Genomic DNA, 17,232 nt, shown 5'->3' with positions numbered 1-17,232 from the left:
AATTACGTAACTAAATACTGCCCCAGATATGGAAAAATCACATGCTTTCTCAGTTAATTTTTACAGATAAATTTTATTTTTGTTGTGTTTGTTATTTTTTTCCGTTAAAATTTTCACTAGAAGGTATGGAGCAAAGTGGATTTTGAGGATTACTGGAAAAGACAAAAGAAGGTAAAGTTGAAAAAGAAAGGGGGACAAAGCTTATAATTATTTGTTGGCATTTTTATAATGACAAACGATATTTATTTCACTGAAACCCATCAAGATAATTATAATGTCAAAATAATTTTATTTAAGAAATAGAAAATGGAGAAAATCAAAATAAATAAGTCAAAAGACAATTAATTCAATACAACGAAGTGACCACACGTTGTGTGTGGAGCAACCTAATTGCTATGGCTAAATTCTAACTAAAGTCTAAGGAACCATAAAATAAAGATGTCGAATGGAGTACATGACAGTTTTATCGAAACCAAGCAGCAATTTCAGATTCACCATGTTAATTATGAAGTGAGTTGATGAGTTACTAATAATTCGTTTAACTAATAACAGCTAAATCCATTAAAGTAAATGGAAAACATAACCATGATCATTACAAGCTATTAGCTATGTATATAACAAAGTAAGAGATAGAGAAGACTATGACACTGAATTCTCTGCAGACACTTTACTCTATGTTGTTTGTTTTCTTATCTTAATTCTTGTAATAAGGGCTATATAATCATCAATGCTAAAATAAACATTTTATATATTCACAATTAAACGTGGGGTCACAACTAAATAACTACAAAGGATCAAGGATCTACGCTGTGGATCTTCAATTATGTGTTGAATAGATTCAAAAGTAATAGTACCATATAAGATAGAGCCTGAAAATTACACAACTAGTTAAAGACTATCCCCAAGATTGGATATGGTAACAATTGCAAATTTCTTTTCATTTGAAATTGGGAGATTTTTTTTTATTTTTTGGTTTTCTTGAATTTTGTTCCTTTGTTATTGCCGAAAAATTGTAACAAGTAGGAAATAATGGCATTAAGAAAGATAAAAGAAGGTAATTTCACGTGTTGTGTTCGGCTAACAGCCTAACACTAGCCAAACTCACGCCATACAAGCCCATAGCAGGAATAGTTGAAGATTTTGATTACAATACAATTTTCTTTTCATCCTCATCTATTTGCTTTGCCACTAACGTAATTTTCAATAGTTAGCTTTCAGGTGCTTTTTTCAACTTATAGAAGAAATAATGAGCTCACATTAGTTGACTTGGTAACCTATTCTTAAAACATGAGAATGAAACAGGTTCGGACTTGCTTATACTAGTGATATTGAATCTCATCAATAACTTAAAACTTTTGCGTACCACCACCACCACGTACAGAATACAAGGTTGTGTTTTGGCAGTCATAAATTGGAACGTCCGCAGGTCCAGTTATATGGGCTCTAATGGGCCAGTACAGCTTATAATTAAAATGGTATATTAATTTAGAGACAATAAGAAATGAATGCAAGTGAGTAGACCCATGTAGTGAAGCAGCGCAGCGACAGGTCCTGAGGTCACACTCACCGCAAATGCTTACAGAGTTTCACATGCAATGCTTCTGCCCATTTATTTTTCTTTATTGCACACTTTATTATCATTACCCCACACCACCCACTTTCTACTTATGTTTTCATTTAATTCATTCGTTCCTATTCTTCATGTGAGTTGGATTTTCTTGCATTAAATTTTTCTTTGATATATCCCCAAATGTATATATTTATCCCTAGAATATTTTTTTTTTCAGAAACAAACTCAAGTGAATAGATTCTATGTTATGTATTATGTAATTATAGTTAATAATATGTTAGTAGTAAATAAGTTTCCATGATTCTAATAAATGTACAACTGTATCCGTATGGTATGTCGATTTAGGTGATACAATATTTACTTACCTCTCTAGTGCCATTTTATCCATCTTTTGAAGCTATATAAGCTCTGTAGCCTGATCAAAATGTAACGTTTGTATAGTAGATATGAGGTTTAAACTCCTTTAACATATTTTTTTGGTATTGATATGGATACAACTCACAGAAAACAGTTATAATGTAAGTAGAGGAGGTCGTGATAATAATCAATCATAAAGTACCGAACGTAGCAACATTTATGTTTTTCTTCAGTGCATAATCATAAAATATAATAAGGTCTAATAAACGAAGATTACATAAAATCAGTTTTTCAAACAAGCCCTCAAAGGTTTGCCGCAAAGACAGTCGTTGTACATAAACGACGCCGCTTCAAGGTGACTGAACGGAGACCCCACCGGAATCCTCCCGCAGAGATGGTTATGGCTAAGATCCAAATGACCAATAAACGACGCACCAGAAATTGATCTCGGGATTGGTCCCTTGAGATTGTTATAAGACAAATCAAGTACAGTGAAGTAAGACCTTGGTCCGAACCCTTCCGGTATCTTCCCTTGCAACATGTTCCTGCTCAAATTCAAGTTCATCACCGATGACGTCATCAGAGTTTGTGGTATCTCACCGGAGAATTTGTTTCCGTCGAGGTTAAGCGTAGCGAGAACCGCCATACGGCCTAGGGACGCTGGAATCGGGCCGTATAGTTGGTTACCTGAGAGATCAACGTCCGCTAACCGGTAAATCCGGGTTAGTGATTCGGGAATTCGACCGGTTATCCGGTTCCCGCTTAGCAATGCGCGGCTGAGCATGGTTAACCGGCCGAAGTCCGGCGGGATTACGCCGGAGATGAGGTTGTTACGGAGGTCTAAGTGCATTAAGCTAGAAAGGTTGGTTAACGATTTTGGAATTGAACCGGATATCCGGTTATCCGCGACGTTTAAAACAGCTAACCGGTGTAACCTTCCGATGTCGTTTGGTATCCCGCCGGAGATTTGGTTTCCGATGAGATCGAGCGTACGGAGGAAGGGAGACGTGTGATGCAGGTGGGATCTCGCCGGAGATACCTTTCCAATCGGCGATGGTGATGGCGGAGAGACGAGCGAGGTCGCAGATAGCGGGAGAGATGTGTCCGGTCATGTAACCGGTTCGGTGAGCTCGCTCGAAGATGGGGTCTTCTGACTCGCCGCGGAGGTTGATGTCGGCGACTCGGTGAGTGAGCGAGTCGCAGCTAACGCCGTACCAGTTGTGGCAGCAGTCTTGGCCGGTCCATGAGTTGAAAATGCCGAGGTATGGCTCGTGGAGTGCTGCACGGAAAGCTAGAAGTGCACGGCGGTCTGAAGGCGGACAGCATGTTGCGGTTGAGACTAGAAGGAGGAGGAGTGATACGAAGACGTTGAGCTTCATTGTTCGAGATTCTCTTTTGTCACAGTGTTGGGAATTGGGACTTGATGTGTGAGTGTAGAAGATAAACGTTATGGGCATATAAATAGCGAATAATAATAAATAAAAAGATTTTAAAATAAATATTTATAAACAAAGAGAAAGGACAATACTTGGCAAAAATACATTAAATATTATTTTTACATAGTTATTAGATAATATAGTTCGGTTTGGTTTATATGATTAGACATTTTGGACTCGAAACAACAATAATGGTGTGTTCGTGTAATCTTCATTAATCATTAAAATTCTACATTAAATAGTCAACATAAAATGCAAATTCATGTTAGATTTAATACTATACACCGAAATACCAACATTGTTATGGAATATATGGTACTTAAACCGAAACTAATAAATTGGTGATTCAGAAAATGTAGTGATTTAGGGGGTGTTAGTGGGACTTAGATTTCAATAGAGTTTGTTGATTTTAAAAGTTGAGAGATTTGTTAAATTTGGAAAGAGATGTAGAGAATTTTGTATATGTGAAAATCTATGAAAATAAAGTAATGTAATGATTCTAAGAATCAAGGTAAACATGTAGTATTCTCAAAATCTTAATTTGTGAGTTAAAATGATAAGAATTCAACTCCCAATAACACTTACTTTAATAGATTTGTAGAATCATTAAAATCTAAACTTTTTGAATAACAAATGATTTTGTATAGAGTTATAGAATCATCAAACCATAACAATAGATTTCAATGAGAATATGAGAATCTATAAACCAATAACACTAGACTTAGAAATTCTAAGACTCATTATAAATCTCATCCCCACTAACACCCCCTTAAATATTTGCAAAATTGGTGATAACTTTCTTAACATGTGGCTTTGTTTAATGAATAACATGGATTAAATGGTTCGTAATACTAGTTATGTGGACACAAATATGTAGAAACCACACACATGGATTAGAGTTTGAAGCACATTCATTAGATATCAATAGGGAAGCTTGCGGACAAACTAAGATAGAGACAGGAACTGGAAGTGGGGAGAGTTTCCATGCAAATAATTGAAGCTACGATTAGATTTTCCGATGAGACTTGCCGGCTAGATAAGATTCGTCTACAATTAATCAAAAGTCACCATGATGCCACGTTGCCATGTCCTTGCATTTTAATCGTTTTTCTTTCATAAGCATTCTTCTACGCATCTTCCGAATCGCATATAATTGTAGTTACGTTGAATAAAATGTCACGATAGAAAGAGAAAAAAAAAAGAAATTTTACGATACTTTGTCCGTCCGCACATCTAGTTCAGCACCGACGGTTTTGTATAGAACCACAGGGTACATAAACAAAGAGACATAACTGCGATACATTTTTCTTGTTCTTGGCAATTGGCAATGGCATTCATAAATGATTAATATGAGACATATTATTACTCCATTAGGAATTTGTAGAAATGAGTTTAATATTCATGTTTGAATTCGCTGTTTGTTGCCACATCAGTACTACCTTTGACTATTTTACTTGTTGAGTTTATCAAAGTTTGTAGGATAGGTTTTTGCGGGTATTTTACGTGTTAAAAGACTCAAAACATTACAGTTATTGTTTCTGGTTATAATCATCCACGAACTCCAAAGCCTTGGTTGGTGATAAAATTGTGAAGATAATACTTTTATATAGAAAGGGTATCTTTCTGAAAAAAAAAAACAATGTAATAAGATAGTCTTGAGTTAAACTTATAAATTTCGAAGTTTGAAATTTACAATTATTAAATAATAGAAAAATTATTTGTGAATAATTTTTTCATAAGTTTTATCTTTGTAAGATAGAGATAATAGTAAAATAGTTTAATACTCCCTCTATTTCAAAATACTTGATGTTTTAAATATGAATACACAAGAATTAATGAATAGTTTTTTTTCTTAAAAAGTAACATTAAAAATATAAAGTAAAACTAATTCAACCAATCATAAAAACCACTATAAAACATTATTGGTGACACAGTTTTGTAAAACTAAAACTAATATAAAATATCAAAACATCAAATATTTTAAAACATTTTAAACTCTCCAAAACATCATTTATTTTGAAAGGGAAGGAGTATATATCAACTTTAAACTCCAGTTCTAAAAGTAACTTTTAAGCCCATAAAATCTAAACAAAGTGATGTGTTTTTTAACTTTTAAACCATAAAAACTTAACTTTTAACTTTTATTTTCAACATATAAGCTTAGCTTTTAAACCCTAAAACTTTACTGAACTTTTCTTTTCTCATCGCATAAAAATAAACTTTCAACTTTTCTTCTAGCACTTAATTTTAAACACACAGAAACTTGTAAATCCTAAAATATAAACAAACTGATGTGTTTCGTGAGCTTTTAAAATTCAGAAAAAAAAGAGTATACTTTTCTAAGACCTTTGATCCAATTGTCCATAAATCAACCGGATGATTTTCGTGGACAAATGTAGCAAAAGAGAACCGAATACTAAATTGAACTGGGCCTTTGGCCCATTTCTTCCTTAGAAATGGATGCTCATTAAACCTTTCCTGGCTTAATGCAAAGACAAACCATGAGGATACACACAAAAATGTCTGTGTCAAGACTTGAAAGCTCTCAATTGTCTTTTACAACATAGGCTTAGACAAAACAAACATCTTCATGCTCAGTCTCAGAGCAATTGTTTTCTTCTCTACTTACTTTTAAGATCTAACACAATTGACGTAAGAGACAGAGTGAACAAACCAGAAACAGAGATTAAAAATACTCCATTTGCTAAGAATCAGAGGACTCTGCTTCATTGCTCCACCAGAAGCTAACCGAGAAACTCATTGTTAAAGACCTGACATAGTGCCACCATTTGGGAGGGATGTACAGCATTTCGCCTTCCTCTAGGATACAATCCATAAACTCTAGCTCCACCACCTTTGGAAACTCGTTCTTGTCGATGTTGTCAAGATCAACCTTCAACCAAAGTTTGAAACCACCCCGTTTGGACACAAGGATCAAGTCGACTCAGCTTCCGTTTAAACACAGTATCAGATTTGAATATAGGATTAGAAAACTTACCTGGCTAGAGTTGCAAAGCATTGTCTCAGAATAAGGGTAAAGTTCGTCTTGCAATGAGGATGGGTAAAGCCTTATATACTTCTTGCCAACAACCTGAAGAACAGATGATATCAAACATTAAATAGGAGAATGAAAAGAAAAATTAAATAAATTTTCCGGGGTGAAACGATAAGTTTGGTTAGTCAAACTAAGAGTTTAGTTTTTGTTCAGACATCAGGCTTCAATCCAGCGAGATGATCAGGCTTTCTTATGCAAGAACATCAAAGAAGAAGAAGCTCGTTAATCACTTACAGAACGTATACATTGGGGACAAGCGTATAAAGAGAGGGAGCAGCACAGACAAGAAGCCATGTTCATTTATGGAAAAAGATCTGAAGCCATAAATACCTGAGCAAGTATATTATGATGTGGATCATGGTGTAAGGGAGTAACTGTCCCAGCCGGACCAAACCACGCATTAAGAGATTGGAGATCCCCTCCACCGACAAAACAGTAATCAGGAATACATATATCATCTCTCAGTTCATTTATCTGCCCACCCAGTCATGTTAAACCAATAAGCCATAGCTTCAAGTAATCAGTATATGATGATGATGCACAACACGTATACATGATACCTGATCAAACAACGGATGCTGAGCAAGATAAGTAGGCTCCACGGAGGTGGATCTATTGGTCCTCATCCGTTCAAGGAACTTGGAAAACGTCACAAGCTCTTGCTTCCAATCTGAACACAAATAGTTTTTCCCCACCTGTATAGCATTTCAAACTTCTAACAGCTTTCAGCTATTCTGATTCAGTCAAAACTCTAACTCAACACTCAAAAGCTAACTAAAAACATGATTACAGATACAATAAGCGAAGAAACGATGAGTAAGTCACCTCGACGGGAACGGTACGGTTACCAGCAACAGAAGTGAGATAGTCCAAGTGGTTCCACTTGGTCCTAGCAGGCCAATGAGCCATACAATTGGTTATAACAACAGGTGTACCTGTCTGAAAATAATCACGCAGAAACCCCTCCATAGATAAGTCAGACCTCTTGTCTACTCTTCCACTAGTCAATGACCTCAAAGGTAGAATCTTTAGCACCTGCAAGTAAAGTTTTCAACAAACCCAACACTGTCAGTTCCCGACAAACTAAACTAATCCTACCAAAATGTTAACAAGATCTGAGCTTTTTACCTCATTGACGTCGACGGGAACTTCAGGGACAAGTTTCTCACCCTTGAAATCTCCGAGGCTCTTAGCCTTCTTACGAGCTTCAGAGGAGACCAAGAGCACAGAGTCGTGGAGGTCCTTGCGGAGAAGCGTCCCTCCCATGATGAGACCCATATCGAGCGCGCCGAGGGCTTCCCCAAACTCGCCGGCGGCGAAATGGAACTTGGCCACGTGGAGACACGCCATCGAGTAAGCGTCGCGCCACACGGGGAGAACAGAGTGCCAGGGACCGGAGTGAAGCTGCTCCCAGGCCATATCACGCGCCGCCTCCGCCGCGCTTTGGTCGCCGGCGACTGCTAGCGCCGCCATGCGAGCATAGGCGTAACCGCCTTGAGCGGAGATCGACTGCAGCAGGGACTGCGACTCCGCGTCGAGGGTTGGAGTCGGGAGATGGAGGCTGTGGTTGCCGGAGGAAGCGGCGGTGGGAGCTCCTGACATGGTTCGGGTCGGGTTTTGGTTTTGGGGGTTAAGTGAAGATATTTTGAGGTGAGAGTTGGGGAAAAGTGAGCTAAAAAGTGGAAAAGGGGAAGTGGGAAGATATTTTGAGTGATGATTAGGATGTGAAGATATTTTTGTATTTATCACTCTGCTCTTGTCAATTATTTAGGAGTAAACCCTCAAAAATCGTATTATTTATGCAATCATCCCTGATACTTTTTGTATTTACATTCCAAATATTTAATTTATCATAAATGCACCTTCCACATATAAACTATTTTTATTTTAATCCTCTTATTTCATTTGTTTGACTAAATATTTATTAATAAAAATATATTAGTTTGACTAAAAACTTATTAGTGTTTATAGACCTAAGAGCACATCCAATGATGGAGATAGTCACTTTAGTTTCTTAATGATAAAAATAATCATATTTTATTAATAGTTTAGTTTTTATTTAATTTTTAAATTTAATAAAAACAGATATTCAATTAAAGAAAGACATTTGTAATGAAGAGTCTAAAAATGTCTTTTATAAAAACTTTTTCTAACACAAATATTTCCATTTTGATATTTTTTTTAAAATGCTCAAAAAAAATCTGCCGATAGAGATGTTCTAAATATCTGAATTTCAAACCTTAAATTTTTTTTTGGTAATAACTAAATATATTAATAGAAAAGAATTAGAAAATAAATTAAATGTAAAACATGAATTTTCGTAAAAATTTATGGCAGTGTTAATAAAAAATACTATATATAAATTATCATAAACATAAAGAATTATCAGATGTAAAATTGTATATATTTACTTTCTCGAATAAAATAATATGTCACTATTAAAAACTAATTTGTCTTTCTTAAAGTATTTATAGAACTAGAGTGTTCTTAACACACATCTTTGGCTTGCTAATATTTGTCTTTCAGTGTTACATACATGATTAGTAACAATATAAATAAGCTCCGTTTTAACTTTTTGAAAGAAAAAAAAAACTCTTCACATTTGAAAAACTAAAAATTTAAATGTAGTTATTTATCACTAAGTCATGCTAAATATTTATGCTTGCGTTTACTTTGATACATTATTTATTTGTGGTGATACATTGATTAGTTCATTAAAATCTCGGTTATACTTTTTAAAAGTACATAAGGTCGGTCCAATGAAATAAATATCCGACAAATGCTCCAGAACTTTCCACGGTTGATAAAGAAAAAGCGGTTGATGATATGTCGCTTTCGCATTGGCCGGATCGTATGTGACGTGCACTAACTGGCACGTCATATTTGTAGACACAAATACTATTTGCCTTTTTCATTTAGCTGATAGTCGACGTGGTGTTACAGTCAGCGCGACATCTGTACAACATGTTAATGATTTGGAATTTTATATAAAACAATTGCCTAGCGCAGAAGAAGAAAACAACTCCTATAGTTTTTGAGAATCAAATATCCATCTTCTCTCCTCTCCTAGTGAGAAATTTTTTCTCTTAAATCCTCTGATCTTCTTATCTCATCTTTATCTTTCAGAAGATTTAGAGTTTGATTTGTGGGAGTGAGAGTTAGATGTTTTGTTTGCCGGTTTCGGTTTTACCGTCCGGCTCTTGTCTCCGGTGGTGGATCAGTTCCTCCGATCATCGTCCGGCTCTGCCTCCGGGAAGCGACGACTCTCACAGCGTCGACTTCGTCGGCTTCTGTCTCCGGGAGACGATGTCTTCATGGAATCGTTCTCGCCGGCACCGCTCGATCTACGATTCAGTTCTTCGTTGTCCGACTGCCTCTCGCTCCAATCCTCTGTTGATTAGGATCGATTGTAGGCGTCGTTGTTTCTTCTCTGAATTGTAGATCCACCAGTTTTGGCTTTCGGTTTGAGCCTCTGTGAAGATTGGTTCTTCTGTGGTTCGTCTTCGTCGTCGGCGGAGTTCCGTCGCCTCCTCTGGTTCCGGTGGAAGGAAGTGGTTCCTCGTCTTGACCCGTGTCTCATTGATCGCCGGGCGATCGTCCACGTGGAAGATGACGTGCCGTAGCTTGCTTCCTCGACGGTTTTCCTTTCTGTGTTGGGCCCGTGTGTTGGGTTTCTTTAATGTTAGTTGGGCTTCGTCTTGCTTTTTCGTTTTGGTTTGTTTAGGGCTTGGTCTTGTTGGGCTGAGTTTCTTTTAATAAAATTCCAGTGGACTAAAAAAAAAGAAGAAAACAACTCCAAAGATATTTATGATTAGGTGATAGTCGACGTGGCGCTATAGTCAATGCTTTTATGATATTTTTCCATAGATATTTTCTTTAGATACCTTTTGGCATTGGACTACAGGATACTTGCAACACTACACACACATTCAAATACACGCACATTCGATACACGTAGAATGTATCTATGCAAAGACTTAATGAGCCTTGCTCTATTTTGTTTAAAGATTTAACCAAACCATTGTAGAAGGCAGAGGGCATCAATGCATCATGCATGAACTCAACAGTTTTCAAAAAGACAATGAATCTTTCTATATTGAACTAGATATACAAAGTATCACTCTTTTAAGACTACTTAGGAGTTAGGACACGTTGAACGTATCTTATCCAAGACAACTAATCCATTTTGTTTAAATACGTAATCAAACCCATTGTAGAATGCAGAGGTTCCACATGAACTAGACACCTTTTCTAAAAAAGAATGGCTCTCTGTTGAACTAAATGTTGACAAATGGGCTTGTGCGTCGTCTATACATCATCTAGTTCAATAATACTCTCAAACTTAATTTATAACCAAAACGATTAGACAAAATGATCAATTAAGCAACAGACAAGAACTCATTGTTATAATTGAAAACAAGATAGATCGTATGTCAAAATCATCATCCGATCACTCCATAATTAATGTTTCTCAAAACACGTACAGGTGAAAGATATAATTATACATTACTATTAGAGATTATAATCTCTTTTATATGAAGATGTAATTGAACAATATATGGATTCTGAAAGTATCTTTTTTTTTCTTTCTGAACACCTGATTCTAAAAGTATCTAGTTAGCTAACTTTTGATCATACAATCATTTCAAACGAGAGGAATAGTCATTATCAGCATTTGATAACTACCTTAACAATTTATCAACATCAAACCCATGATAGTCATAAATAAAGTGATACATTGAACAATAACTAGAAAAAACACTACGAAAACCAAAGAAATTCTAATACAATTAGGAAAAACATTTGTAAATTGCAATCTCTAGCTATGGTTGGGGTCCGGAATCACGACAAGCAAAAATAAGCTGGATTATGTGCAAAAATGCACATCCAGCACATGACCCGTCTAGTGAAAACAATGTGATAGACATCTTCATGCATACTGATATTTATCAAACGACAATTTACATGATTTAGAAAGTAAGAAATGCAATACTCCATATTCAACCATCTCAATAACTCCACTATTTTTTCTGTTAATAGTTTTAACCAAGTGATCTAGCCTAGTGGTAATTGGTAAAAGATTCACAGCTGTGAGTACCGCCTTGGGTTTGATTTCCCTTGACCACCTGGAGTGCTTTAAGTGGTAAAAAAACGCAGATACTGTGAGCTTTATAGTGATTAGTCATTGGTCTTAGAAAGTCTTTGGGATCACACTACGGTTATAAAAAAACAAAAAAACTACAACACCAAATAAACGGTCAAGTTAAGACTCGAGCCCTTATCTCGGGTTCATACACACCTCGTTTTCGACGTCTACTCTCGTATTCTTAGGTCTTAGGTAACTCTTTCCTCGTTGTTAATGCAGGTTACACTAATCCTTTTATAGGCTTTTGCTCCAACATGATGTCTTTTTTTTTTTTTTTTTTTTTTGCTAAACGCTCCAACATGATGTCTCAAAATTATATTAATAAAAAGTATTTATTAGAAACTTACTAAAGATTCTCTTATTCCAAACCAATCTATTATTATTAAAACTGAAATAGCTTTTGATACTGTTTGAAAATATAAATAACAATATAAATAAAAATTGTTTGGAAATATGAATAATATTATTATTAATATTTTTTATTTTAACATTTAACTATTGTATTTACAATAAATTAAGTACTTTATTTTTGTATTTTTTTTATTTACAGATTCTGTCACTACATTTAAAATCAATTTAAATTAACCAATTACAATTCTAAAGCTTATCTAACATAATCGATATTCATATATTGACCATTATTAATATTGTATGAATATTAACTAAATTGCATATAGTCAAATATAAAAAAATTGAGAGTTCAATTTTCAAGAAAACAAAATATCATAAAACTAATAATAATTCATAGAAAACTAATGCAAAAAATTAATTTTTAGTATGTTGTTTCATTTTAAAATAAATTAACAAAAAATAACAAGTTAATATATGAATAGTAAAATACATCAAATTTTATCAAGTTATAAATTTTTAATATAATATTATGTACAAATAAAAAAATTATTATCAAAAATCTATATAATAAAATACTATATTCTACTCTATATGTAAATTACAAAACATAAAAAATATAAATGAGATTTTTTTTTAATAAAACTAGCAGTTTATGAGTTTACATTGAACAAAAGTTAAAACAAATACCTGCGTGGAGGCGCGGATCAAGTTCTAGTTAATACTTAAAGTGTATTTCATTTCATATATAACAAGTGTATTTCATTTCATTTCGTGTGAACAAACGATGGTATTGTATCTGAATATTAAACAAACAGAAAACATAATAAGAAACGGAACCAATTCATTGCATAGAAAACTTTTACTTGAGATGTTTTTCTACCAGATGTCTCTTTTTAATGATGAGAAATATCCTTTAGTAGTGTTAAAAAAATTTTTATTGCAAAAATAAAATACAGGTAGAAAATGATAAAATTATGTTTCATTCAAAAAAATACATATACTCTTAGGGTTAGTTAATTTAGATTTAAGGTTTGGATTTTTGGGGGGAAGAGGTTTAAGATTTGGGGATTGTAATTTATTTTCTAAAATTTATGATCCAAGGAATAAAATTTAATTTTTTTTTTAGAATTTGATTTTAAATTATTTATTTATATTAAGTGTATTATTCACTAAAATTACTTTAGTCTTTTTGTTCTTTAATAAAATATATTTTAATCACGTGCTAGTGGTCCAGTGGTTAAACTCAATCTGAGAAGTTATGGGTTCGAGTGCCGCTGGGATGTGATTATCTTGAGGGACCTTCGGGCCCAATACAGAGAAGCCTGCTAACGTATGGTCACTGGTGGGATTTACATGGAGTGATCACCAACCTTCCTGGATGCCTCGGCAGGCTCCCCGGCTAAGCTCCGGTGGACGGTCATTGGCGTTAGTCGGATCCTTTCGAGGCTCCGGATACCATAATAAAAAAAAATCTATTTTAGTCATTTCTTACCTTATGAGCTATTTTGGTCATAAAAATTGGTTTTAGGTCTTTTAGAAGATTTGCACTTTAATGATCAGCTTATTTGTTTTTGTAAAACATTTTTTATTTTTTTAAGAAACTCACCCAGTTTCTAAACGATGTAAATATTCGTATCACAAAACACATGGTATGATTATTTTTGCAATGTTTTGTTGATTATTTTACAGATGGAATTGAGCGTTTTAGAATTCGTTTGGAAGTCATGGTACTGAGTATTTGTAGTAAAATATATGGGATGCTATACAAGGGATGGGTGTCTATGAAGTGGAGGGATGATGGCCGTGATGCTTTGAGAAACAATACATTAAACTCTTTCAATGACTTCTTATGCATCTTATTCCGGAGGAAGGTTTTAACACAAAGGCAATGGCAAATCAGAGGCCATGAAGACAGGAAGACCTTGTCGGCTTATATTTATTTTTGTTGTGGTGTAGGTTTTGAACAAATTAAATATTTCTTTTTAGGTGTGTTGAGCTATGGTCTGATCATTACAAGGAGATTTGGGTGATGTTTATTACAGGGATTTTTTACCGGAGTTGGAACAATTTGGTTATAAGGATATATTAAATATGGTACCCTCCTCTATGGCGTTGGTTTGTACTGAGAGATTGTTGTATTGTATATGGTCATCGGTTTATAAACATGTTTTTTACGGAATGGTTTATGGAATGGATTATGAGGGTTATATGATATTTCGAGCTAGCCGCTAGGTTATACGATCCCTCCTGTTACTATCTCTAGTTGTTTCGAGATAAATGAAAATTTTAAGTTGGAATTTCCAGGACATCGGTAGTAAATGGACTATTAGTTATTTGAGAGAAATTTGGGAGAAACATAAACTTGTTTTTCTCTTTCTTTCGGAAACAAAACAACAATTTGATTTTGTGCAGTCTTTTTAATTTCATATTGGGTATTCTCATCTCCATACGGTTTATCCTCAAGGGAGAAGTGGTAGTCTGGCTTTATTCTATGACTCCACTTGTAAGGTCAATATACTTTCTTCTATTAACAAAATCATATATAGATGTCGAGACAGAATATAAAGAAAAAATGATATTTCTGTTATTTGTTTATGGTGAGCCAAACCAACATTTTAGAGATCAGGTGCGGGAGAGGCTTACAAGATTAGAGATTTCAAGAGATGAACCCTGGTCTATTATTAGCGAATTAAATGAGATTACGGGTAATCATGAGAAACAGGGAGGAGCTCTTAGACATGCATATAAATTTCTATAATTTAATAATATGATAGAGAATTGTGGTTTAATAAAATCTATTTTAACCACGTGCTAGTGGTCCAGTGGTTAAACTCAATCTGAGAAGTTATGGGTTCGAGTGCCACTGGGATGTGATTATCTTGTGGGACCTTCGGACCCAATACGGAGAAGCTTGCTAACGTATGGTCACTGGTAGGATTTACATGGATTGATCACCAGCCCTCCTGGATGCCTCGGCGGGCTCTCCGGCTAAGCTCTGGTGGATAGTCATTGCGTTAGTCAGATCTGAGGCTCCGGATACCATGATAAAAAAAAATATTTTAGTCATAAAATTTGGTTTTAGGTCTTTTAGAAGATTTGCACTTTAATGATCAGCTTATTTGTTTTAGTAAAACATTTTATAATTTTTTTAAGAATTTCATCCAGTTTCTAAACGATGTAAATATTCGTATCACAAAACACATGGTATCATTATTTTTGCAATGTTTTGTTGATTATTTTACAGATGGAATTGGGTGTTTTTGAATTTGTTTGGAAGTCATGGTACTGAGTATTTGTAGTAAACTATATGGGATGCTATACAAGGGATGGGTGTCTATGAAGTGGAAGGACGATGGTCGTGATGCTTTGAGAAACAATACATTAAACTCTTTCAATGACTTCTTATGCATCTTATTCCGGAGGAAGGTTTTAACACAAAGGCAATGGAAAATCAGAGGCCATGAAGACAGGAAGACCTTGTCGGCTTATATTTATTTTTGTTGTGGAGTAGGTTTTGAAGAAATTAAATATTTCTTTTTAGGTGTGTTGAGCTATTGTCTGATCATTACAATGAGATTTGGGTGATGTTTATTACAGGGATTTTTTACCAGAGTTGGAAAAATTTGGTTATAAGGATTTATTAAATATGGTACCCTCCTCTATGGCGTTGGTTTGTACTGAGAGATTGTTGTATTGTATATGGTCATCGATTTATAAACATGTTTTTTTCGGAATGGATTATGGAATGGATTCACTATTTATGATGCATCCTGAGAAAGCTCTGGATTCGGATGGGATGACGGCTTTATTTTATCAGAAATCTTGGTCAGTAATTAAGGATGATGTGGTTAATATGGTTAATGATTTTCTTAGTTCCGGTTCTTTTGATGATAGGTTAAATATGCTAAATATTTGCCTTATTCCTAAAACAGTTGGGCCAAATAGGATGACGGAATTACGGTCCATTAGCCTATATAATGTCGGCTACAAAATTATCTCTAAGGTTTTGTGTCAACGATTGAAGCGCATTTTGCCACTTCTTATTTCAGAAACGCAATCGGCCTTTGTCTCTGGCAGATTAATTTCAGATAATATTCTTATTGCTTAGGAGATGTTCCACGGGCTGGGAACTAATAATGCGTGCAAAGAAATTTTTTTGAAGATTACAACGGATATGAATAAAACTTATGATAGGGTAGAATGGTCATTCATGGAGCGGCTTTTATTCAAAATGGGTTTCTGCCTGGCCTGGGTTTCCAGAGTGATGACTTGCATTTTTTCGCTCACTTATAAGGTCTTACTTAATGGTCAATCTAAAGGGAGCATTGTTCCAGAGAGAGGGATGAGACAATGGGATCCCCTTTCTGAATACTTATTCATTTTATGTATGCAAGCTCTTATTGCACATATTAGGAGAGAGCAGAGAGAGAAACAGTTAACATGACTAAAGATATCGCGCGGAGGTCCTGCGGTTTCACATATACTATTTGTTTTTCTGTAAGGCAAATATGGCTCAATGTGATGTTGTCCTAAAGCTCCTAAAAGACTACGAAGCAGTGTCAGGCCAGTTAATAAATTTTGATAAATCTTCTTTGCAATTTGGGCATAAGGTACCAGATTCACAGAGGGTGAAAATTCAAAATAAACTTGGTGGTACTAAGTTAGGAGGCATGAAAAATTATTTGGATATACCAGAGAGTTTGGGTAGATCCAAAACACAAGTTTCAGTTCCTTGAATGAAAGGGTTAATAATAAGGTGAACAATTGGACATTCTAGTTTCTTACTAAAGGTGGAAAAGAAGTAATGATAAATTCAGTAGCTTCAGCAATGCTGAATCATGTCATGTCTTGCTATAGATTACCAAAGGCATTTATAAAGAAAATTACAGGGGCTTTTGCCCACTTCTGGTGGAGCAGTGGTGACAATAAAAGATGTATACACTGGTTCTCCTAGGATAAAGTATGTAAATCCAAAGAGGGAAGTCTTAACTTTAGAGATCTTCATGATTTCAATATGACTATTGGCGAAGAAATTATGGTGTTTGATTGACAAACCAGATTGTTTGTTTTCAAAAGTGTTTAAAGGCCGATATTTTTGGAATACAGATCCATTGAATCCTCACAGATCTTATTCACCTTCCTATGGCTGGAGAAGTATATGCTCGGCTTGATCTCTGGTAAACAAAGGGTTAATCAAAAGAGTAGGAATGGGACAGACCATCTCCGTATGGAATGTTCTGTGGATTCCTGTTCCTCGCCCGAGATCAGCTGAACCAAAAATGCAACCACAGTTTTTAAATCCTTGTTTAAAAGTGGA

The 17,232-nt window shown here is 34.9% G+C and overlaps 1 protein-coding gene and 1 pseudogene across 2 annotated transcripts; both read right to left on the bottom strand.

Moving 5' to 3' along the window:
• Positions 1–2,164: 2,164 nt before the first annotated feature.
• On the bottom strand, positions 2,165–3,380 carry LOC125594252 (annotated as a pseudogene).
• A 2,491-nt stretch (positions 3,381–5,871) lies between these two features.
• On the bottom strand, positions 5,872–8,136 carry LOC106451862 (lysine-specific demethylase JMJ30). 2 transcript variants are annotated; one of them, XM_013893840.2, is made up of 6 exons: positions 7,547–8,135; positions 7,244–7,453; positions 6,979–7,113; positions 6,749–6,892; positions 6,362–6,454; positions 5,872–6,256 (listed from the first exon to the last, which is right to left on the bottom strand). In XM_013893840.2, exons 1-6 carry the CDS (start codon positions 8,018–8,020, stop codon positions 6,068–6,070), a joined length of 1,245 nt encoding a protein of 414 aa, XP_013749294.2. In that variant the 5' UTR covers positions 8,021–8,135; the 3' UTR covers positions 5,872–6,067. The 2 variants fall into 2 exon arrangements, with proteins under 2 accessions (XP_013749294.2, XP_013749295.1); XM_013893841.2 differs by lacking the exons at positions 5,872–6,256; positions 6,362–6,454 and adding an exon at positions 6,487–6,603 and having other exon boundaries at positions 7,547–8,136.
• Between the last annotated feature and the right edge of the window lie 9,096 nt (positions 8,137–17,232).

This window comes from Brassica napus (genome assembly GCF_020379485.1).
Source record: "Brassica napus cultivar Da-Ae chromosome A5 unlocalized genomic scaffold, Da-Ae chrA05_Random_25, whole genome shotgun sequence".
NCBI classification, from domain to species: Eukaryota; Viridiplantae; Streptophyta; class Magnoliopsida; order Brassicales; family Brassicaceae; genus Brassica; species Brassica napus.
This window is presented reverse-complemented; position numbering and strand designations above follow the sequence as displayed.